The sequence below is a fragment of the Colletes gigas genome, unplaced genomic scaffold (assembly GCF_013123115.1).
Source record: "Colletes gigas isolate AHSC1104 unplaced genomic scaffold, ASM1312311v1 Colletes_gigas_Sc00011, whole genome shotgun sequence".
Lineage (NCBI taxonomy): Eukaryota > Metazoa > Arthropoda > Insecta > Hymenoptera > Colletidae > Colletes > Colletes gigas.
The window spans coordinates 1,725,024-1,749,896 of record NW_025106640.1 but is presented as its reverse complement, the minus strand read 5'-3'; the positions used below and the strand labels follow the sequence as shown (position 1 = coordinate 1,749,896).

Sequence of the window (24,873 nt, the reverse complement as noted above, 5' to 3'; positions counted from 1 at the left end):
TTATATAGGCCAATAATTATAGTCTCTGCTCTCAGGCTCCTAATCGTCGTAAAATCTTGCATGATTTCTATCGTCTCGTTCGACTAGCTGTGTATTTGTTTCGTACACAGGGTACGTCACGCGATCGAAACGAATTGGTTTTTAACGTCTCGTCGAAGACAATTAAAAAAAAAAAGAACTGTTACAAATAAGTAGAATAGTATAACGAGGTCTGTCGTCTTATTATCTCGCTTGTTTCATAAATATGATGACGCACTTGCAAAGTACAATTGCACTTGTCTTTTAAATGAAATCATTTATTCTTCGTCGAATAGATCGATTTTTCTTGTCGATACCGTGTGTTCAAATATCGGAACGAAGTAACATCATTTACTAATAGTTTATCAACGCAAAAAGACGAGACGGATAATAAAAATAAAAAGAAAAATGCAGTCGTATTTTGGAGGTGCATCGTTGTTAATGGAAAAAAAAATAAGGTCACCGAAAGATACGTTTCGATATACCCATGCAACTTTGACCTCCGCCATTATTTTCTATCTGCAACGAGACGAGAGATACATCTAGCGGCGGGCTTCAAAACCGGATAGAGTCGCTTCGAACCCTGTGACGTCAGTTTCGAATCGTTTCGAACGTTACTCGAATATAGACGGTCTCGTTGCCTTGATTGGCCTTAACGATCTTGAATTCTTTATAGCTTTTCAAACTTTCAACAAGTCTCGAACGTTTTGCTACGGCAGACTTTTAATTTGTTAGCATCCAATTATTCAAAGAGAAACTATCGATCTCGTAATTTTTCGAATGACAAGTGCGTGACGCAGCCTGTACAATACCACCGATAATAACGATCCTGAGAACGATCTACGCGTGTTACACAGGCTTGAACTCGGCCCCGCAATTTGTCGAGTCAACAATAGAATCCGATATGATCCAGAACCGTGATGATTAAATTCGTTTTAGACGTCGACTGCACATTAAGCGGAGAAATCCGGTTTAAACTCCGTTATTCCCAGAGTTCATTGTTTCAATAGAAACTAATTCTGCGTCATTCGCGCGAGAGGATAGTTGGGAATCGTAACGTTTCTACGGCCGAGCGAAATCCGTGCTGTTCGGATCCAATTAGGGGGCTCGTTCGAAAGCGATCGTGAAATATTATTGTTTTCGGGTTATAATCGTCGACCACGAATATTTATTGATAGAAGAGTTATTTCTGTGTGCTTTCTGCAGCGCAACGGGAACAAAAAGATAGAAATTGAATTAAAACGTTCTTGGCACACGTGTTCATGCAACTGTAAACACACGGGGACAACACGACGCGACTTAGCCGCTTCGCTGCGCAATGTTTTCTGCGCACATGCACCACCACAATGGCCGATTACCAACTTCCTTTAGCTTATTGAAAACTTTGCAATAAAAAATACTAGGAAAGGAAGATTATTCTTCGATATCCTAATGTAATGTTTCGGTTATAGTTTTAGTTTTGTTCGTAAGTTGAACTCTATAATTCGAATGAATGTTTAATAACAATAGTAATTTATTTATTTAAATGGTAGAAAATACATTATTTTCGTTCGACTATCGTGCACATTGAAGAACAGATGTTATTTTGTTCACATAGTGAAATAGAAACTGCATGATACGATTATCGCGAGTTGCAAAATTGTTATAATAGGAATCTAGCAGTTGTTAATGAACTACACCTTCAATGTGGCTTTAAGAGAATGTATGGTGTTCGCAAACTCGAATGAAGCAGCGCTGGTCGTAGTTGAACTTAAGACATTTCCGTAACCTATCGGTTTTATAATTACTTCCACATTCTGGCTTTATAATTATAGGAGTAAGGGTATTCGAAGGCTATAACGAACATGCAAAATAATAGAAACTACATTCGATGTATATAAACAGTATATTATATGCGACAAATGAATATTTTACTATTTTACATTAAAGATAATAAAGTACACCTCGCCTCAATATTATAATAAATCAGCTATGGCTTCGTATCATTGTTTTTATTATAAGTGATTTCAAATAACCTCAAATAAATATATCGAATAGATACAGATTGCACGTCAGAAATTACAGGATAAAAAGGCTCTTGTAAGATACAGTCCTGGTGCTAGAAGATCCAAACTTCCCGCGTTATTTGTAACCGTTGGAAAGAGAAGAGTATCAAGTTTTCTAACCAAAAACTTTCTTTATATTTACAGATGCGGGGTTTCATGGAGCGAAGAACACGTATCTCTCGACTGCAGTGAATGTGGTGGTTATTCCCTTCAACGACCGTGCCCACTTTGTGACGGACGTTGCCACACCGCATGGAAACGTGACCTTACCATGGTAAATATCTATTTTTTGCGCTTCCATCGATCCGACGCTTTCCAAGTAGTCTTATCTCCGAGCGCATAGAAAAAAACGAGCCAAACCGAGTCCTCGAATGTTTTAAACGGATCGAATAACGGCCGCGTTCCTTTCTCGATTCGACAAGCTTTTCGTTCAAGTTTCGCGATCTCGAACGGTTTTACTTCAAGCACAAAGAATCAGTTTTGTTTGCTTCAGAAAATCGATATTATATCTATTGAAATATAAACGCGAACGAACATTTAACGGTATCTATTCGAAAAAGCAAAAATCAGTTACAATTTTAAACCGATATTCGACGTTACGTCGAAGAAGGCCAATAGTTTGCGCTTATCGATTTTACGAATGACATTTACAATATCCCCATATTACCACGAAGGTCGTCTTACTAACTGCCTTGTTCGTGATAAGGTCAAATGAAGCCGGTCGGGCGAAATAGTCGATAACGACTGAACTTAATGTCAGCTTGCAATAATAGAACTTTTATAATCTCTGGTTAATCAATATTCAGAGATAAGTAAAATAAATAAAAAGTATCGAACCACAACCTATTTTTATAATTGTCTTTATTTCGTGCAGTATATAAAACAAGTAGGTCACGATATTAAATAAAAGTAAAACGTAGTAGAGGTGTTAAAATACATTACCCTATCAGTTAAGGGTTAATATTCTAAAGTGGTACAAATATGGTCCAATTATCGATATAATGGATCGGGTTACGTATATCTATCGATACGGCGGCCACCAAATTGAATACTGGCCATTTATCAAATAAATTAGACATATATTTATCATTTAAATCCATATTGCCTTTCAAGCTCATCAATTAAGCTTTACATTAAATCTACATATATTATTCTTACGGCCAGAATCGTCGACGTTTCTTAGTCTCCCGAAATGAGGTTAATTCTAAAACAAATTTTAAGTTACGTTGTTTAAAAATTTCACAGGATCGGTCTAGACACGAATTTAGTCTCTTAGTTAATAAATTCTTAACACAATGAAACGAGTACATTTTGTGCGCGTAAGTTTAACGGTTTTTTCGTTTTTTTTTTGTTGCAGTCTCACGCCAGCGGCAAAGCAAGATGGATCGGCGAATGCGGGCTCAGTTGCGGTCCTTCCCTCGAGGAGTCGCTGGTGCCAGCGTTGGAAAAATTACGAGCCACCTCGTGAACGGTGCTCGACGGACAAACGCATAGAGAGACGTCGTGTACCGTCACTCAGCACAAGACTTAATCCATCACCATCCATATAGTGTCACCCCACCACCATCGTGCGAGTCGGAAACGTGTGAATGTGGATTCTGATTGCATAGCTGATACAACATTATGTTCCTGAGGAGGAGAGAAATGGATATGGACGAAAACCAAACCCGCAGTGAAAATCGTTCTTCTCCCGTGGCTCCCTCTTTCGACGACGCACCGCCGCGAACGCTCGATTGGTAGAATCCTTTCTCAAGAGGCTGAAACGACCACCGCCATTTTCATCGCGAACGCTGGCTCCCCCGATTGGAGCGTATATAGCCTATCGCGTGAATAACAATGGGTGTTGGCGATAGCTTCTTGGAATTCGTGGAACGTCGATGACACCGCGTGCAATGTGCCCGCGCGTTGTGCAAATCTCGAATTATATTTCGTTCGGAGCGTACAAATCTCTGGCAAGAGCACACTTTACCCGCGCGATCTGATTTCTATATAGCGGTTCTCGTAGAAACGTATTCGGTACGATTGGCAAAAATTGATTTTTGCATTTAAAACGGCCCGGTCTGGATAAATTTTTTTTAGAACTGCATGCAGTTTTGGGAAAAAATAAAATTTGGTTGGTAGTCACGTTTTTGTTGACACTGGTTTAATGGTTGTACGGATAAAATTGTTTGAAACTTTCCTTCTTACGATCTTTCAGTCTGAACGGTCTGGGTTACATTGCAGGTGGCGCTGTAGCTTTAGTCGCCACGGATCCGTTACGAAATTTTGACAAGAGTAACTGCGAAATACTTGCACGAAATGGTTGAGATGCAGTGAGTGAAAAGTAATATAGCTTCAGAAATATATGTCGTCGCGTTTTGTGGATCCGTGACCCCACGGATCTCTTTCATGTTTAGCTTGTAATGAGAAATTACATTTTAGACCTTTTTTAGTTGTATAAATTCGGTCTCGAAGAAGTGTAAAGTTTAACGTTCGAGTTCTAAGTAACATTTTACGCGATTAAAAAGAAACGAGTCTGTTTCGTTAGGTAAATTTGATGCAAAATTGAAATTCGAAACAACTGTTCTTCCACCTGTACGAACATGGATTTCAAAAACAAGGATTCGAGGTACAGTAGCATATATAATTGTTGATACAATGTACATAACAATTGAATCAAAATTAGTAGCTAAATTTTTACTTTAAAATCCGAAAGAAATGTATCTTTCGAGGATATGTATCCAATGCAATCGAGTATTTAGACTGATAATAGGTGAAATTTGTAAGGAAAAATGTTTTTCGTAGAGAAACAAACGTACCGCGTTTACGATGAAACAAAAAAACACCATTAATCTAAAATATTCAAATTCAGTTGCAAATGAGAAACTTTTTCGAACGTGTACAATCAAAACATACAAAAATGCGAAACATTCGTGTGATTATTCGACGAGGTGCGTCTTTGTCTACGATTGCATTTCAAAAAGTTGGTGCTAAGTGCCAAGAGACACGAAATTAGCCTAAGAAGCAGAACTGGGGGATAATATCAGTTAAAAAAAGTAGAAGCTAGTAAATGTAAAATTAAAACTTCTTTTTACGAGTTATTGATAAATACGATTGCGATAAAAAGGAAATTACGGTTTTTAATCGATCGTGTCGGCGGTAATTTTACTGATGTAAACACGATTTTAAATTCATCCGTAGAAACGAACTAAAATGCACATGAAATCGTCGCGTACAGTCTTTTCCAGTCTAATGCGTTTCTGCTCAGTTCTAGCCAAGATAATATTTACGGTAGCTTACGCGCAAGAAGAATTACTTTTAAAAGTGAGCATTTATGTTGGTGCCAATTTATTTTTCAAATTTTTACCACTTCCTTCTTAACGCGAGAATCAGGACGTGTGCGTATTAGTTTCCCTAAACAATTGTACATTCGAGCGCGATTCATTTGAACATATCTGTATTCTTTGGTCGTATAATGTTTCGTATGTAAGGACATGTTCATCAAATTCATGCTCATGTAAATTAAACTGTAACTTGTAACATTTTCTGAAGTATTAGCTCAGGCGAGACGAGCTTTAATTTAATGCTTTAGAAAATACCTTTGGTTAGCAATTTTTATTTAATCCGTAAAATTCTTATTTATGACCAGAACATAAAAATTATGGGTTTAATAAATGATATTCGCCAGAAATTTAACGTGTTGTTTATAATAAAAAAAATTAATAAAATAATATGTGCTTATATACAATCAACATACCCGTGCACCGCCGTTTGAAAACGTTTTCACGCGCCGCGAGATATTTTCCAGAAAAAAAGAAATAATTTTCGTGAATAAAAGGTTATACGAATGTTCTTTTTATTGACAATCTTATGTACATTTTTTATCATGCTGTTCCAGCATGTCCATTCGGTTTTTTTGAATTGTTCCAAAGTACACGATTTCGTGTGTGTACTTCCGCTCTCAAGACTATTCACTTGCACATATTAGGCAATACATGGTAAATTATTCGTACGCAATTTTAACAGGCAACGTAGAAACAGGTTTATTACCAGCGAAAGTACAAAAAAAAAAAAAAACATTGAATCCTGAAATAAGTACTGAAACTTCGAACTAGCGCAAACAGCTCTTATTCCATAATACTACGAGAAAAAAACAGAAAGACAAATATTATCGAGACAGTAAATACTGAGAAGCTTTCAATACAAAATATTCAGTCTGGTTATTGCTTTTAAGGCTGTTTCCATATTGGCCTGTTAACGTTAAGTAATAAGCCGCAATGAAAGTGGCGTACTCTTGCTGCACAAACTTTTTAGGGAGTACTAGCTCGAAATTGATCGTACAAAACGCTTCTTCCGTTAAATAATCCTTAGTGATTGCGCGTATCGATTTACAACGTCAACTATATACGAAACAAATTACTCGACTGAGAATCTAGAACAGAAATAATTGGGTGTAGAGGTAGAACGTTCCTCCATAAAAGATCTGTGCGTGAAATGATTTGCTGCCTGAATCACGCTAGTATTTTACTATTAGTTTACATAAAGGTAGCATTGGTTCGCTAAGCAATCGAACAAACTCTTCGTTGAAATAATGAAGATAATCTCAGCACCATTATCCTACAAGGACAACTAATCTTGCTCGCGATGCGTGCAAGTATTGACAAGAATCAAACTTTGGTGCGCGACGCGATTCACGTGCGTAATAAATAAGTTGTTGGCGTCGTAGTGATAGGTCGGTAACTTTTCCTCGTCGGTTATTCTCTCCTGTGCACGAAAGAAATGAGATGTCGCACGGGTCGGCCAATTCGATGAAACGTCGGATGAGCAAGAATTTTTACGGATGGCTAGTAATAGCTAAATTATACATATTTACTTCGAAAAAATCTAATAGGAACGAATCGCTGGTGGTACCGTCGCACACTCTGTTTTGTCTAGCGTGTTATCTATCACTGGTCTGAAATCGATCTTTACCTGAAAAGTAATTTCAATTCGTCAAATCACACCGAAACTATAGAACTGTTGGATTGCTCGGAAAGTAACTTCGTTTTTCTCATTGTATAGATATACATATAGAAGAACAATTTTCTTATTATATAGAAATATTTTATTGAACTGTGTATTGGTCATTTTGGTCCAACATCTTTTGTCATCTTCCTGGTCGCTTTGAGTAAATGTTTTATCGTTTAAGAAATTTTTTAAAGACCAAAACAAGTAATAATCCGATGGTGCTGGACCTGGTGAGTATAGCGGGTGTGGTAGCTCATCCCATCCAAACTCAAATAGCTTCTGACTATTATTAAGTTACTAAACTTGCACGAGGTCTGGCACTATCATGGTGGAACTCAAATGCAGAGCTTTGAAACGAAATTGCTTTCCAAACAACCCAATAGCATTACCACGTAGTATAAATGGTTATTGCTTACGTCTCCTGTTCTGAGGTCAATCGTTGTCAGTGTGTGTTTTCGCCAGTGTTGATCCATTGGCTTTGATTGTTGGTTTTCTAAAGGTTTACTATAATCGTACTCGTCGAGTCTATCTTTGAAATCCTCGCGTGCATGAGCACCGCGGCTTTCCTTCCTATTTGTAGCAGCAGATATCGTTTGCATCGCGTTGACCATTAAATTTTGTAATTCGAGAGTTTCTATGAGGTCGGAGTTCCATATCAAGGACTTATCCGACACTTTAAGGTCGTTCAGTTTCTTGTAAAGGGCGGACATCTTTTTACATCCTAGAAAATTTTTCGAATACTTTAGTGCAATGAAAATTTCAAGGAAATTTTCAAAGTTTTACCTTCTTCCAATGATTCAGCCATTCTGAACACAGCCGCGTGCGTTTGCATTGTTTTCTGCATGCTTAATCTCAAATCCGCGGTGGCGATGCTACCGTTTGCATTTCTGGCCCAATCCAAATTCGCCACACTTTCTTCTCCAGCATTCTAACATATTAAGAAAACACATTATGTATGCAATAATGTTATTCAATATAGTGCATGCTTTCATATTATGTAGAAATAAAATATAAGACACAGCATGTTTGCATCCCCACTCCTGTTGCAGTCCTCTGACTCACAGCTATTGGTCGAAAACGGTACCGAAGATCCGTGACAGCCAATCAGCGGACTGAAGCAAGAGTGGGGATGCAGACACGCTGTGCCTTCTTCTCGCGGAAGGACGATAGTCGAACCAACAAAGTTAACGGGAATTATCGAACAATTAATAACACTTACAATCTGTATGTATACTTACTGGTCTAAGAGGTCCAATTTTTTCTCCAGGCGTATTTTCCGCTGCGATTGTCTTGGCACACGCACGCCCGAACACGACTAAATCTAACAATGAATTTGCACCAAGGCGATTAGCACCGTGGACGGATGCGCAGGCTGATTCACCGCAAGCGTACAGTCCTGACACAACTTTGTCCTTGTTGTTCTTCCTTGTTAGAACCTGTCCCTTGAAATTCGTCGGTATCCCTCCTACGCGTTTCAATCACGAGTACCAGTACTTTAATATTCAACGGTTAATTTCGTTTCCTTTATCGTAATTTCAAAAGAAACGTACCCATGTTATAATGTACCGTAGGTAGGACAGGTATTGGTTCCCTTGTCACGTCAACCCCAGCGAATATCATTGCAGTTTCTGAGATCCCAGGCAATCTGGTTGCCAATTGCTCGGGCGGTAAATGATGCAGTTGCAAATAAATATGATCTTTTTCAGGACCGACGCCTCTGAAGAAGAAAATAATTTCAACACCTCGCTTTACAATCGTTTAAAATAAAATTTCACACGCCTGAGTCCTTTTCCTTTTCACAACACGAAAGTCGTCTATTGTAGTTCCTTTTATCTAATTGATCATGTAAAGAGTTCGGTCATCCCTGGGGAAAAATTTTAATGGGAGATTCTAGAGCCCAAAATAAGACGAAAATCAAGAATGCAAATTTGTTGATCGAGGATTCGTTAAAAAGTTATTAACGTTTAAAGTTTCGTTTGTACACGCGATAGTGGTTCTCATTCAAAAAAACGTTAATAACTTTTTAACGAAGCCACAATTAACAAATTAGTATTCTTGATTTTCGTCTTATTTTGGCCTTTAGAATCTCCCATTACAATTTTTCCCATGGATGACCGGACACCCTGTATATGGTACTCCTACCACCTAACCTAACTCTGCCCCGTGTCTACAAAAAATTCCCGCGAGCAATAAACCGGTGACTCGTCGATAATTTATTCAATTTATTCGGTCGACGACATCGAGAAGCAATATCAAAAAAACTTCACCCATGTACGGGCGACTGATACTTAAAGAGCATGTACGGACCACGAAGTTTCTAGTATTTATTTAACAGTTGATTCTAGTGATTTTATCTCGAAAAACGAAGCTTCAGACATTGAAGACTTACCTGCCTTCCCGGATTTCGATAGTCATAGACCTAGATACTACATCCCTAGAGGCTAGATCCTTCGCGACCGGTGCATAACGTTCCATAAACCTCTCACCTTCGCTATTTACGAGGTAGCCTCCTTCACCACGGCTACCTTCGGTGATGAGACAACCAGCACCGTATATTCCTAAAACGATAAATATCGTAAATATACCGGTTGTCGGTAGTCACCATAACCAACGCGTTATGAAAAATATGTTTGCGTACCAGTCGGATGGAACTGTACAAATTCCAAGTCCTGATTATGTAGATTAGCTCTTGATACCATTGCAGTACCATCGCCGGTACACGTGTGAGCGGATGTGCAGGAGAAATAGGCACGTCCATACCCTCCTGTCGCTAACACTGTATTTTTAGCATGAAAACGATGAAGCGTGCCGTCTTCTAGACAGAGTGCGATCACACCTCGACACTCTCCATCTTCCATGAGCAAATCCATGGCAAAGTATTCGACGAAATAATTGCAGTCGTAGCTCAACGATTGACCATACAACGTGTGAAGCAAAGAATGACCCGTTCTGTCGGCCACACAGCAACATCTATGAGCTTGTCCACCTTTTCCAAACTTTAGCGATTGCCCACCGAAAGCACGTTGGTAAATTTTACCTGCAATAAAAAGAATAAATTGCTCTCGCGAAATAATTTCGATGATTCTTAGAATTTGTATAAATATTGCTGTGAAGAGATTTGCAATCGTACGAGCAACATTCACGCCATTAGTTGAAATATAACAATGTGTGAGGTGCATGGCAACTGTAAAGATACGATTTGTTATTTTCAAATATCAGCCTAAAATTTACAATAATTTATGTTTCGATGCTGCGGTAAATTTTTGCAGTAGCAATGTATAAAATGCCAGTATAGATATTAAACGGTCAAAAGTGTGTATTTTAATTATGGATGATAGTGCATGGCAAGGGAAAAATTATGAGAAATCTAAATTTGTAAAAAATAAAGATCGGTCTAGTGAGAGGTAAAGCACAAATATTAAATATTAATCTAGGTAATAAACCGTTACATTCATGTTTCTAGAAGTAACTCAAAATCGCGTTCATCGTCGCAACAAAATCGAAAGGCACATTCCCATTCCCGTTCTCGATCGCCAATCAGTACAAAAAGCTCTAAGAAATGGATAAGTTCCAATGCTTTTATAAATTTCATTCAGGATTTTAGACAGGTTCGCGCGGAAATGAAATACTCGTACGTTTTGCTATCAGCAGACAAAAATCTAATGTTTGCAGGATTTCACCAACGTGGAAAGTTCAAAAATATATAAATTAGCTGGTGAAAGATGGAGACGAATGTCTCCTGAAGAAAAACAACCATACATAAATGCAGCCAAGAGTGTTAAGGGCCAAAGACAAGATCAACAAAAGAATGATGACGTAAATAAATCTAAGACAAGAACAGAAAATAAAAAGGACGAAAACGTAGACCATAAAAAAAAAGAAAACACAGGGAAGCAGGCCAAAAATAGCAAAAAGCCAAAGAAAAGTAACAAGGTTAATTTTTCATTTATTCAAAGCAACGATAACTTTGTACAATATAAAACTTTGTGTCGATAAGCAGTGTACAATGAGCATATCTTTAATACAGGAACAAAAACGAAATAACAAGAAGAAATACGCTACTGATTCAGACAGTGATACAGCTACTTCGGTTACTTCGGGCACAATAACAAGCGAGAATATGTCAGATACAAGTTAATAAAGAAACAATTTGTTACATAAGTTAGGCACTTTTAATCGATTCACACTCAAAGTATTCTTTTATTTATGCAATTCGTCGTAAAAATCGCATTTCATTGGAAATGAAATTTAGGCAGGAGCGGCAGGAACATGCAATATTTTCTAGCACACCTTAAAAATTATAGTTCATAACTATATTACCATCCGTGGTACGACTGAAAGGCATGCCACAATTTTCCAATTCAATGACTGCCTTTGGGGCTTCGCGAGTCATGTAATGAATGGCATCTTGATCACCGAGCCAATCAGATCCCTTAACAGTGTCGTACATGTGCCACTGCCAGTTGTCATCTTCCATATTACCCAGTGCAGCATTAATTCCTCCTTGCGCAGCGACAGTATGGGATCTTGTTGGAAATAATTTAGTAATCACTGCGGTTTTGAATCCTTCCGCAACCAAGCCATAGGCTGCACGCAATCCTGCACCCCCAGCCCCGACCACAACAGCGTCATAAGTGTGATCAATCACTGGATATTGTTTAGAAACAGCATCGGAAACTTTTGCTGCCTTGCCATCCGGTGTATAATGTAGTTTTCGATTTGTAATAACCGGTGGCCCCAAGTTATTCTGAAATAACATGAAGAGATATTAAAAAAATTAATTAGTTCTTGATTAAAAGTTCTTGCTTAATAAAAGTGCTCAGTAAGCAGAAATAATTCGTGTTGAGTAGCTCTGAGTATTTATTAGTTTTCCTCTCCAACATTTTCTACTACAATGATGGCCCTCTTCAGAAGTAATTTAAAAATTTCAACTTAAAATAATATACTTTGTAGGGAAATGAAATTAATCACTAGAAGTGATGTGTTGTAATTTAAAATCTATCCTTATATTAATAAAAAACAATTTACGTAATATCGGGATTAAAATAATACATATATTCTCACATCATATCTGTGTGATTTTTTCATACAAATTGATCGAGTAGAAATTAATAAAATTATTAATGAAGTTTCCAATTTAAATTTATAGGGGTGCTAGAGACTCTAGGGCCGAACCTGTATGCATGCTCTACATGTATGATACACATATAACATTGTTAATACATTGCATTAATCATCTATTTATAAAACACGAAATAGGTTTAGAAACAAACTTGATATACATATGTATGTAACGCTAGTAGTCTTGTGTCATAAAACACGATCGATCTAACGAATAATTCGTCTGACTGCTAGGTTTCAACATTCAGAAATTGTTTAATTAAAAAAATTGTCATTTTCGAAAGACACGCAACTTTTACTAAAAATTTGCTTTCAAATATTTTTCGCGATAAAATCGTGAAAATAGTATTTCGATCAAAGGTTAAGCACTCGTGGAAATCATACATAATTTTTTGCAATATTTTCCGATAACAACATGTCTTATCGATAATTAGCACGTAATAACGATTCATGTAATTACAATAAAAATAATTAAAATATAATAATATGCAAAATAATCCAATTAATTGGTCAAAATGAATTTCAGTAGAAAGAACAAGGTTAATTAAGTTTCGTATGGGGTTACTGAATAACAATAACAAGTACAAGCTGGAATTAATTAATTACTATTTACTGAACTTATTATTCATACATATGGAAGCTTATTACACACGAATAAGTAATTACGCGTACCACGAGGAAAATAAAGATTTCACGATAAAAGTATCATCTAACACAGCGTTTCTCAAACATGAACGTGTTTGGAGGATCGTAAACTCGCTGAAAAAAAGTATATTATTTATTTTATGCATAATATTTTATCGATATTAAAGGAGTATTTTTATCTGGAGCACAAAATTAACCTTTACTTATAAGTCTTTTGTGTACTTATTTTGTGTAAATTTGTGTAAATTTGTTTAAATTTCTGTACTTATAATACACAATATACATGTATACACTGAAAAATCACAGATTTTATATAAATATAAATTTATTCATGAAATATGTTGGATGAAAGACTTTGGTGAAATGAAACATGCGTTTCTAGCATCCTTGATGTATCTAGTTCTGCTATTGTGAAGGAAAAAACTGACATAGTTTCATGTTTAGTATAAGTATAGCTATGACCAGGTCTTCAGAAAAAGGAATCATGCTGGTTAGATTCTCTGTACTAAAGATACATTTATTTTATATGCGTGCTTAAATTTATGATGTTTGATTCATTGATATCAAAATTTTTAACGATATCAGCTTGAAAATAATAGTTTACATTAAAAGCTAAATATATATAAATAAACAAATTGATTTATGATCAGTTCTTCAAGATGGAATCAATGATTTCCAATGTAGATTAACTTTCTTCAGCAGTTAAATGAATACTTTGTCGAAAAAGAGATATTATGATGCAATATTTTTAGGAATTAGAAATTCACATTACATTTTCCTTTAATTCAGAAGTCTCTGATGCTGCAATGTTAGTTTTTAAACAAGAGATAGCCTTGTTAAGTTATCTTGTGACACCACAGTGATATTGAAACTCAATGAGAATTTCTTCTGGCTAAATTTTGGTTAAACACAATATCTGACAATCCAGAAATGATCAGTGAGGCTGCAATAAGTTTTGATGTCGTTTTTAATTACTATTTTCTTCATTAGTTCTATTAATTAAATATAGAAATAAACTTACCATGGAACTGAATTTATGACTACCAACTTCCAGTATTACACTTAACATTCCTCACTTAATTTATGAGAAGTAGTCTTTCATTTCATTAATACTATCTCGTAATAGATAAATTTATTACTATACAGTCGTAAATAAATTCCAAGAAGACTTATAAGAATTCGTTATTTTCGTTTCTTTAGATCTCTTATTTATTAAACAACATATACAACATTGATTAAATAACATGTACAAAAAAACAGTTCCCTGTTATATTTAAGAAGTGATAATTTATTTGTACTTTATAGAGTCCGCCAAAAATTTTCGTTTACTGTAGAGGTGGAGGGGCGTGGGAAGGTGAAGTTTGAGAAACACTGACCTACTTCGCCATATGGAGACTAAACGAAACGATACATGGTCGATAGAATACTTAGTGTTTCATATTTTCAGCAGTAATTTATCATTTTCCGTCGTTCGGTTAGAAGAAGGGAAAAGTTTTCGCAATAGAGATTAAGACATTCGATATATTGCGTGTTTCGGAAGGTACAGTTAAACGCTGAAAATACATTAACGGAAACGCAATTCAGAAATTATTTAATAAAATAATTCTATCGCGTATTCGCGTACCAACAGAGCAGGATTTGAATAAAATTGTTAAGAACGAAAGTAGTGTGGCGAATAAGTGGATAACAAACGAAAACGTAATTTCAAGAGTGTAATTTCCCGCTAATGCTAGCTTCCCGTGTCGGCGGCCCATCCGCAATTATAATTAACCTCTTCGGCTCGCTATATATTGCAATGTACGTGGACTTTAAGACTATTTGTAAATATACTATAACAAACGTCATACACAATTTATTTCCGTTTAAGCGTTTTCCATGATACTTATCTACATACGTCAAGAAACACGAACAGTTTGGCACTATTGCAATGGGTTATGAGAGAGACGTTGCAGCTTCGAGCGTTTAAAATAATATCTTTGTTGCAACACATGTTACGTTTTGTATAACAAAATTATACTTATTCGTTAGATAAGACTTTCACTTATAACTTGAGATACGTTGATCTGTGTTTAGATGAACGGTCAAACAATATTATGCATTTATTTTGTCGTTTTAATTGTCTAGTATTTTTAGTATAATGCATGGTTTAACTACATTTAGATTATGGAGAATTGGAAATTTCCTCGTCCTGTAACATGATTCACCATTTACTTTATCGTACGCGATTAAATTTAAGATACATGTCGGCCCGAAATACATGGGCGTAATATTACAATCGATTCAACCTTTAATATTTTTTTGAAAAATGCCCAGAAAAAAAGAGATCGAAATTTTGAGAATGAAGCGAAATAATGGCAAGTTTTTATATTATATACATACTTATTCTTAACAAGTTACCAAGGATACTTAGCAGAGCAACAAAATCATTTGCAGGCCTATATTCAAATTTTCTAATATTTTGATTAAATTATATTTATCGAGCCACGCGACAAATATTTGTCTTTTTATCTAAAGAAAAGACCCAGAGCCGAAAAAGTTAAAATTTCGAAAGCGTAATATGGTAATAGGTGTATGTATCTCGTGTTTTAATTCAATCATCTAGACTGTGATAAAACAAACGTTTGTTTGCTCAGCGATGATAACGGAAATCACCGTTATTATTTTACAACGGAAAAGTGTGACTGTGTGCAAGCCGGCTACCGTACGGGGTGGCGCGTATGAAATGAGGGAAGTGCGGTAAAAAAAGACACTCGACGTCAGAATCGTCTGCTAAACGTTCTTCCCTCGAACGCATCTAAGTCACTGCAAGGCCCCCGAACACTGTATTTTCGATTCCGTTTCGTTTCCGTTTTTGTCAGCAGATCGTGATAGACGACAGAATGCTCTCGGGCGCGAGGAAAATTTTCCGGGCGAATCCGATGCAGAGATTCCTCGGAGCGTGTTTGGTAAACTTACGTAATTGATCGACGCCGAGTATTGCACGGCAAAGGTGCATCATCGTGGGAATAAAAATTATGTAACTTAATGAAAAACGGCTTACCAACGTTGTTGTACGGGTATTTCTCGCCAGTAAAGACGACAGCTTCAATAGACCGCTCATCTTTCCACAGTGTCACGGTCTCGAATAAAAATTTTTGTTTTTAACGGCGATTCGCGCACCTCTTTGTCGAATGCGCGATTCGGCTACACCGTTCAACTAACCCCAGTTTTTGTTAACTTCACTCCCGCACTTCTTGCACGGCGACGTGAAGTGTTCAAGTCGGTTGAGTACCGACTACTGGCGGAAGCTCTCAGATGAATACCAGTGCTGCCAATCGTATCGTCGCGAGTTAACCTCACCTACGAGGTGCTCGTTGATTTTTCGTTTCGATCTCGGGGACGATTTTTTCCGTAGTTTTCGTTTGTTCCGGGCCCGGTGAACGCATTTTCGGATCGACGGTAGCCACGCACCGTTCGAAATTTCGATGTCGACGCGTTGAAAAATATATAACCGTAGGCGGGAAAATTGAACGATGCCGCGAAAGAAATAAATCCGAAAGCGGTTCTCATTTCACATTACGTGTTAATGGGGTGCTAACGGTATTTCGAATTTTGTGGTTGTTCTATTGCGCGATTTCCCAAGGGAAAGTATTCGCTACAGCTCGTATAATATGCTGCACACTGTTCTCTGTATTTTAAGTGATGAATATTAGACTAGGAACTAGAGGTGGGACCGATTCAATGTCATTTTCATTAACGTCGATACCTGCTCGGTGACTTTCCAAGCATTGCGTCGAGGTAGCAAATAAATATCGAAATAAGTAGTCATTGACATTGGTAAAATGTGCTTGTTGATACTCCTTGTGTTATCGATGTAATTCGTACACCAAGTACATTGAGATCACAACAGCACGACGATGTGGCTGATGAAATATTACAATCGAACGTTATTAGAATAATCTCCAACTAATATTTACGTAGATAATTAATATTCGTTATTCGTTGTGTTTCCAAGGAAATTTTATTCGAACGAAAATTAAAATTTTTTAATACAATTACTGTGTGTTTAAAAACATGTAAATGCGAGGGCAATCGCCTAAATAATAATAAGACAGCTATCGAGCGTCAAGCAGAAATTTTTATTATCCGTCAGCTGCCATTGGCCGCAACACCGTCGCTTGTTTTATTTCTGATGTGAATTATAAACAGGTATTAAACTTGACGTAATTGATACTCATCGATACGACAGTCACATGTCTCGTTAAGACTCGAACCGTTTGTAAACACTCCTTCCATTGATACAAGAAAATCGATTTCTGACGTCAACGTATCGATAGCATCTCCAAGCACGACTCGGTCCCATCGCTACTGGAAGCCCCTCTAAATCTAAGCGATAAATCTGTGTACGCCAATTGACACGTAAATACAACGAAATGTAAATATCGAACCGCATTTCTAAGGGTATTCGATATTTTTAGAAAGTCTATTTTGAAATTCGAATTCTATCGTTTATTATTAGATGGTACATCGGTTTTGCTTGTGTCGCGTTTCAAGCGTCTAGATTACAACGCTTCGGGACACGGACCTCGGATTATACGACTGATTGTTTGCGTTTTATATTGCCCGAACTTCGGCGATGCAAAAAATTTTCTGTTTCACGAGGTTGTTAGCGCAGACACGTAACGGTTCGCGCGCTTAACAGTGCTTCATTTTTCCCAGCACAGATGACTAGGAAAAAAAAAAAAAGAAACGAACAGATTCGTCGTGGTTGCGGGGTTGACGGCACGTCGCGTAACTCATTTCCCTATTGGTCGATCCGCTGTAGGCTCGTCTCCTTTACATATAGGTAATCCTTGTACCATATGGTGGGGCATTCTATGCACACGCTGCTCGGCCAGATGCTACCAACACGATAGTTATTCAAGTATTGGTAGGCGTAGGAGTACTCCGCGGAACAGGTTTGCTCGCATCTACAGGGTGTCCTGTGATGCACCGTGTCACAGGGAGAACGAATTATACTGGGTCAAACATTTTGGTCAACCCTTCATTTCAAAGTCAAGCGTGCGCGTGGACGGCGCAGTTTCAGCATCGATTTTCTCAAAAAACATTCTTTCCTACATTCTCAATGTATCTTTGCACGTATAATCGCTTCGTTCTTGGTTGATCCTGTCCACCCTGTGTACAGGTTTATAAAATTTATAATGTTTACAAAGTTCGTCTCTAATGTTTGAGGTTATGTTCGGTTTAAAAATGAACACCCATACAGTGGGAATAATTATTGTTTAGGTGGTAGTGTTATGGAGATTTCATGGTCTAGTTAATGGTTTCTTTTTGTCATCGAGACGTCTGTTTGGAATTTTATTTTGCAAATATACTCGACGTTTAGGACACCCCGTACATGCACGCAAGTGGCTACCGGCGATTCGCACATCTATATAAATTATGATTATCGCATGTATTCTAAACGCATAGTTTTTTAACCTAAAAAAACATGCAGTGCAAAGTGTTCAGCAAATCACAACGTCGTTTTTTTAATCTGTTTATATTTCCTTTCGTACATTTCAACTGTTTATAACTCAATTTCACCGTAAATCAGGTACTGATGGTTTTGTGGTCGCACGCCACCGCTGAAAATTTGTGTCAGTTTCTGTGACATAAATTTCAGAACTATTTGCCACATCGGACACGTTAAAAAAAATGTACACAAAAATTTGCTGAAAATAGATTTGTCGAATGCTTGGAACGTTTGTAAAAATAAAAAAAAAAAAAGATAAATTGTACAGAATTGATTCACACCGATAAATGATGTTCGGTGGTCGATAAAAGAAAAATACAAATAAATTGTCAGACATGGAAGAATATAATTCTACATATTAAGTATGGCATTTCGTCGTTCGAATATGCAAATAAGATGGCATACGGGTCTGCGCCTCCGGTTGGAATTAATTAGTTGTATAATATGTCGCGTTAAACGCGGCGAACGGAACGTATAGGGGGCACGCGCGTCGTATGACAGAGTCTGGCCGCTTTTACAATTTCACGATAACGTTGGCCTCTCCGCTGGTTTTAATTACGCCGGCGAACGCGTAACGTTGACTGCGTTTCGAAGCAAAAAATTATACACCACGAGTCCTATCTTGTCAATACATTCGAACCGTTGGCGGAACATGCTTAGCCTCAGCCTCGTCCAATGTAGAATCGATGACTGGCCGGTATGATATACTGATCTGCAAAATCATGAATTTCAGATGTTTTACGACGGTAGAAAAAAGAAAAAAAAAAAAGCGTGACTGTAAGTAATTACGTAACATGCTCGTAGAGGCATACCATTGAGAATGGAACGGAAAAAAAAAAAACGTTAGAAAATGTGTCACGCAACACTGACATTGCAACTTTAGCGTGCAATTTGAAATAATGAGACGTCCAATGTCTTTCATCGAAGGTCAAATTGAAGTCGATGTCGAATCTTAATAGTAATAATTTTCCGCTTTAGATAACTTACTAATCCATCCTCTCGAGCCCATGTAAGCGTATGTTTGCGCCAGTGCTCGCTATATGGTCGTTTCGTTTGACCTTCGACCGGCTGGGTGTAATTGTACTCGTCGCATCTTTCCTGCAAGTACGATTTCCTTGTTCATTCCGCGTTCGAACGATCCCGAAACGCGATCATTATGCAAATGTGTACCTTGTAGTCGTCACGAGCATGCGATCCACGGGACTCTTTTCTATTCTCCGCCGCGTAAACAATGTGCATACTAACCAGCATCATGTTCTGTAATTCTATGGCTTCCACGAGTTCCGTGTTCCAAATCAAGGACTGGTCTTGAACCTGTTTTTTTTTTAACATATTTCTGGTTCCATCATGCGGCACAAAATGGAAGTAAATACTCGACAACGGGCGGCGATCAAAACAATTAGCGTGCATTCGTATTGGGGAGATCAAAAGAGTAACAATGGGAAATTTCGATCAATTCACCTACACATATATCCGGTAGATCGCAGGTGTAAAGCCGCGTCATCTCGCGGCATCCTCGTTGCAGTATGTGACAGGTCCTGAACACCGAGCAATATCGGTGCATTGTTTGCTGCATCTCCTCCCGCAGCTCCGCGACGGGAACGCAGCCTTTCGCGTAACGGGTCGCATCGAAACGACAAATAGATTGATCGCTAAGAGCCTGTTCGTAAATACGTTGCGAGATAAAATGAGACGCTCTAAAAGTGAAACGATCGAAAGTATTTCACCTCCGAGTGAACTTCGAGGCGACTATGAAAAAATGTAAACACAGCGTGCGTGTAGAGGTTAGCAGAAATGCCGCCGATGCTTGGAAACGGTTGCTTTCGCGCGTTAAAAGCGTGAATATTTTACGTAGTCGCCGTAGAATTAAACGCGATATTATATTATCGATACTTCGTTTCGTTCGAGTTTCAATTTTAACCTCGACTTAGCAGCAATAAATCACAGAAAACACACGCGAAGGCTGTTTTTACTTTCACTGCTGAAAACGTGTCGGTCGCTCGAAGTTACATGCGGCTTTATAGAGATATTAGTGACCCTCTCAGAATTAAAAACACACAGAAAAGTTTGGGTAAATATTTGGGAGGCGTGCGAGAAATTGGCCAATGGTATATTGCACGTATTCAGGCATAAGCTTTCGGTAAATTGGGCATGATTTATGGAAGGGAAAGGATTCGTGTGTTAATCCTGTGAAATCTGTTCCGTCTTACTCGGGTCATAAATTTTCCATACGTACAGTTCGTGAAACGTTGGCGTTTGTCTCGCGTACGAATTTTTAGGCAGACACTATGATTTATGTATTCTAACAGTAGTTGTTTTTATCGTGAATAAGTTAAGATATCATGAAAATACGTTTTATGACTTTGCTGTTATTTAAATAATATACCATTTCATTTGAATGATAAGAAATAAAACCTTGCACAGCGCTCTATTCGTGACGTTACTCGACCGTATAATTAAATTGTTATTTGCTAATTGTGAAATATTTAATTATTTCGTCCGTCTCTGTCTCGACGAATACGAGGGGTCTCTTAGTAAATAATCGTGGGCAATTAAGACGACATTAGAGCATATCCTTACGGTTGATACATCCTCGTGGCGCTCACCAGGTCTGGTCATGCAATCGATTTGATCGGCGATAGCTTTACCGAAGACGATCAGTTCCAGCAGACTGTTGGCGCCCAGTCGATTGGCGCCATGAACGGATGCGCACGCAGTTTCACCCGCCGCCCAGAGTCCTTCGATCACATGGTCCTCCTCGTTCTCTCGCGTTATAACCTTGTCGAGGGAATTAGCGATCGGTGATTCACTCGTTGCACGTTATTACATACTTCGAGTGACATGTTCTCTCGTTATTTTTTCTAAGGTTACAGGCCCCACTTGTGTATCGCGCGACACGGAACGCAATTGACGCAACACGGTCCACCGACGCCACTGGGGCGTCATCTCTGAATCAAGCGTTAAGTATCGTTTACGCCCCCGGTGGCGGCATCTTTAAATCGAGAGTCAGAAGTTCATTCGCACCACGTGGGCGTTACAACTGACCGTTCAGAGTTGTTGATTGCACACGTACGATACGATAAAGTACATCCTTTCCCTATTAAGATTCCAACGTTAGGGAGGTAAGTTTTATCTTGGTCATCTCGCTTCAACAATTTGTGTAGAGGATTCGAATAACTGGTACAGTTAATCTACCCAGTCGGTGGTGGATTTTGAAGCCCAGTTTGGGGACGGGGAAATGTGAATATATTTTTTAAAGATATCGTAACTTCCAGGGGGGATCCCTTCCCTGGATTCGCCCCTGCCAATGCTAGGACATTCGATCGACAGTCCGATACGGTGGAGCCGGCTTTACACAAGTGGGACTGCGGCCTTACAATTCACCTGTGCGCGCCAATTTGTAGGTATACCACCCATATTGTAGTGCACCGTTGGAATAACAGGAATCGGTTCTTTTTCCACGTCCACGCCAGCAAACACCCAAGCCAAATGCGAAATCCCAGGTAATTTTGTTCGTATTACCTCCTTTGGCAAATGATCCAGTTGCAAATACACGTGGTCTTTCTTAGCACCGACGCCTCTAAGGCATTACGAGCGAATGTTTTAATTAATTATCGCTTCGAAAGGCAAAATGAAACTGAAATTAAGTCCTCGGTACAATGCACGGACCCAGTATTAGAAAGAACAGTAATTTATGAGTTCGTGTCGTTTAACATGTACGCTGACAACCGAAAGTTAGGTTAACAAACGTAAGCTTGTTTTACGGGACTCCCCATACAGGGTGTTCGACCAACCCTGGGAAAAATTGTAATGGGAGATTTTAGAGGTCAAAATAGGCTTCGTTAAAGAGTTATTGACATTTAAAGTTCCGCCTGTACTGAATTCTTTTCTCGAAAATGCGCAGGATTTCGGGGGTATGCCTATTCACCGAAAATAATTGTAATTGGCCCCCGCGACCGAAAATAATTTTTTTAGAATGATTTGAAATTTTTTAATTTCGACGAAAAATTTGTCCATCTTCTTGAATTTTTTTCTCGAAAGTGGGTAGGATTTCGAGGGTATGTCTAATGACCAAAAATGCTTGCAATTGACCCCCGCAACCGAAAATAATTTTTCCAGAAAGATTTGAAATTTCAAATTTCGCCAGAAAATTAAACACCTTTTCGAATTTTTTTCTCGAAAGTGGGTAGGATTTCGAGGATATGTCTAATGATAAAAAATGATTGTAATTAACCTCCGCAACTAAAAATAATTTTTCTAAGACGATTCGAAATTCTTTTTTTTCACCCAAAACTTTCAACACCTACTTGAATTTTTTTCTCGAAACTGAGTAGGATTTCGGGGGTATGTGTATTCATCAAAAATGATTCTAATTGACCCCCGCAGTTGAAAATAATTTTTTCAGAATGATTTGAAATTTTTCAATTTAATTTTTTAATAACTTTTTAACGAAGCCTCAGTCAAGAAATTGATATTCTTGATTTTTGTCTTATTTTGGCTTCTAGAATCTCCCATTAAAGTTTTTTCCAGGGATGGCCGAACACCCTGTATATGTACGAGGTATAACTTTCTTTGTTAGAGTTTATACCCCGTAGTTGTAAAATTTAGGTCATTTATTAATTTTCCGCGGATATAGCATCACCTTCCCTCGAATATTTCCATGGTTATCGCTCTGGATACTATATCGCGAGACGCGAGGTCTTTCGCGTTGGGTGCATATCGTTCCATAAAAAATTCCCCCTCGGAATTCATCAGCTTTCCACCTTCCCCTCGACTCCCTTCCGTTATCAGAACGCCGCTGCCGTATATTCCTAACGGAAAAGTCGGCACGTTAAACGCGGAAAGCGTTTCCTACGCAAAATGTTGTTCTCTTTGCCGTGGAATACCGGTTGGATGAAACTGGACGAACTCCATATCTTGAAGTGGCAATCCTGCTCTAGATGCTATCGCCAAACCGTCGCCCGTGCATGCGTGCGCAGCCGTGCAGGACAAGTAACATCTTCCAGCTCCACCTGACGCCAACATCTAGGAAAAACATCGACTGTGTGATATCGCGCGTTAAATCACGCAGAAAACAGCTGAATTAAAACAATCTACAAAACCGATAAATGCCACGTTACAGATATATCGGTTCTAGTTGATTTTGTGATTAGCACGTATCGTTCGTTGTAAATCTTTAAAAACTCCGTTACCGTGTGATGGGCTCTGAAGCGATGCAACAGTCCAGTTTCTAGTTCCCATGCTAGGACGCCCTTGCAGCACCGACCGTGCATAAGAAGATCAAGAGCAAAGTACTCGACGTAATAATGCACTTCGTAACGCAGACTTTGTCCATATAAAGTGTGCAACATCGCGTGACCGGTTCTATCCGCGACGGCGCAAGTTCTGTGAGCTTGACCGCCTTTTCCAAACTTCAGAGACTGACCGCCGAACGCTCGTTGATAGATCTTTCCGTCGTCCGTGCGGCTGAAGGGGCAGCCTGAAAAACAGTCGCTCTTAAATTTTGTCGAATTCCTAGAAGATATTTGATACAAAAATAAAAATAGCCATTTTGTTTAGAGTATATTTCTTATGCAATATAAGACTTCTAAACGTTTCTACAATATGTTGTGCATCGTAGGAGGATTTAGGAGAGAGCATGGAAACAAAATTATTATTTTAAATCCATTGAACAACAGTGGATATTTTATTTTATATTTTTGATTCCATAATTTTATTTTTTTTTATTAAATAATTTTTTTTTACACATTAAGCCTATTTCAGGTCTGGGTTATATTTGAGGGTTTCACCATAATTTTCCAGCTCGTAGACTGCCTGCGGTGCCTCCCTCGTCATAAAGTGTATGGCGTCTTGGTCCCCCAGCCAATCAGACCCTTTCACAGTGTCGTACATGTGGTAGAGCCAGCTGTCCTCCTTTTCGATGTCGATGGCGGCGTTTATTCCACCTTGAGCGGCCACCGTGTGAGATCTCGTCGGAAACAATTTCGTGACTACTGCTACCCGGAATCCCTTACTTCCTATTTAACAATAGGACGATAGATTTAAGGGTGAACACTATTCCAATGCTTTGGTCAGCCATTAAATTTTTTAACGACTCGTAGTTACCTAAACCGAACGCTGCTCTTAATCCCGCACCACCAGCGCCCACGATCACGACATCGTAACAGTGATCTATCATGGGATAGTTCTGCAAGATAAAATTTCAGATTTTGTTGATAGCTTTCCAAGAACCCTGAGAATTATATCGAATATTGTTTACATTGTCACCGTTCTCGTTGCCACATTTCGCTTTCTCCCCTGGACTGACGTTTACGTGGATGCACCGCGAACCTTTTCTGCCCGAGCGTTGAGGTTGTGGGAGAAATAATTGCGTCAGCGAGGCATTGAAATCCCTGCCCAGCGCGGGCAGACTTTGGTGATCGTTGTTCCTTGCGAGAATTCGTGGCAGACGACTTAAAGTTCGTAACATTTCAAACCGTTTCTGTGAATTGTGTCCACCTCGGCAGCCATTACACACCGGAAACCTTGATTTCTCGCACGTTCGTCGTTTGTTAAAAGAAGCTA

At 38.4% G+C, this 24,873-nt stretch overlaps 3 protein-coding genes across 5 annotated transcripts in view; 1 reads left to right on the top strand and 2 right to left on the bottom strand.

Moving 5' to 3' along the window:
• Nucleotides 1–4,986, top strand: part of LOC122398492 (protein pinocchio) — a 70,020-nt gene extending 65,034 nt beyond the window's left edge. For all 3 annotated transcript variants that reach the window (XM_043398396.1, XM_043398398.1, XM_043398397.1), the window contains 2 exons: nt 2,208–2,337; nt 3,421–4,986. In XM_043398396.1, coding sequence (XP_043254331.1) covers nt 2,208–2,337; nt 3,421–3,531 — 241 coding nt within the window. In that variant the 3' untranslated portion in view covers nt 3,532–4,986. The remainder of the gene's footprint in view (nt 1–2,207; nt 2,338–3,420) is intronic.
• Nucleotides 4,987–5,874: 888 nt separating this feature from the next.
• Nucleotides 5,875–16,118, bottom strand: LOC122398491 (succinate dehydrogenase [ubiquinone] flavoprotein subunit, mitochondrial-like). Its single transcript, XM_043398395.1, has 9 exons — nt 15,856–16,118; nt 11,370–11,796; nt 9,688–10,086; nt 9,439–9,607; nt 8,600–8,766; nt 8,288–8,514; nt 7,833–7,977; nt 7,466–7,770; nt 5,875–7,013 (listed from the first exon to the last, which is right to left on the bottom strand). Exons 1-9 carry the CDS (start codon nt 15,913–15,915, stop codon nt 6,927–6,929), a joined length of 1,986 nt encoding a protein of 661 aa, XP_043254330.1. The 5' UTR covers nt 15,916–16,118; the 3' UTR covers nt 5,875–6,926.
• Nucleotides 16,119–18,335: 2,217 nt separating this feature from the next.
• Nucleotides 18,336–24,514, bottom strand: LOC122398495 (succinate dehydrogenase [ubiquinone] flavoprotein subunit, mitochondrial-like). The gene is made up of 11 exons (XM_043398403.1): nt 24,415–24,514; nt 24,099–24,326; nt 23,502–23,788; nt 23,196–23,334; nt 22,952–23,120; nt 21,694–21,889; nt 20,890–21,087; nt 19,775–19,969; nt 19,480–19,623; nt 19,297–19,407; nt 18,336–19,021 (listed from the first exon to the last, which is right to left on the bottom strand). The coding sequence occupies exons 1-11, from the start codon at nt 24,485–24,487 to the stop codon at nt 18,935–18,937; spliced, it is 1,827 nt and encodes a 608-aa protein (XP_043254338.1). The 5' UTR covers nt 24,488–24,514; the 3' UTR covers nt 18,336–18,934.
• Nucleotides 24,515–24,873: the final 359 nt, after the last annotated feature.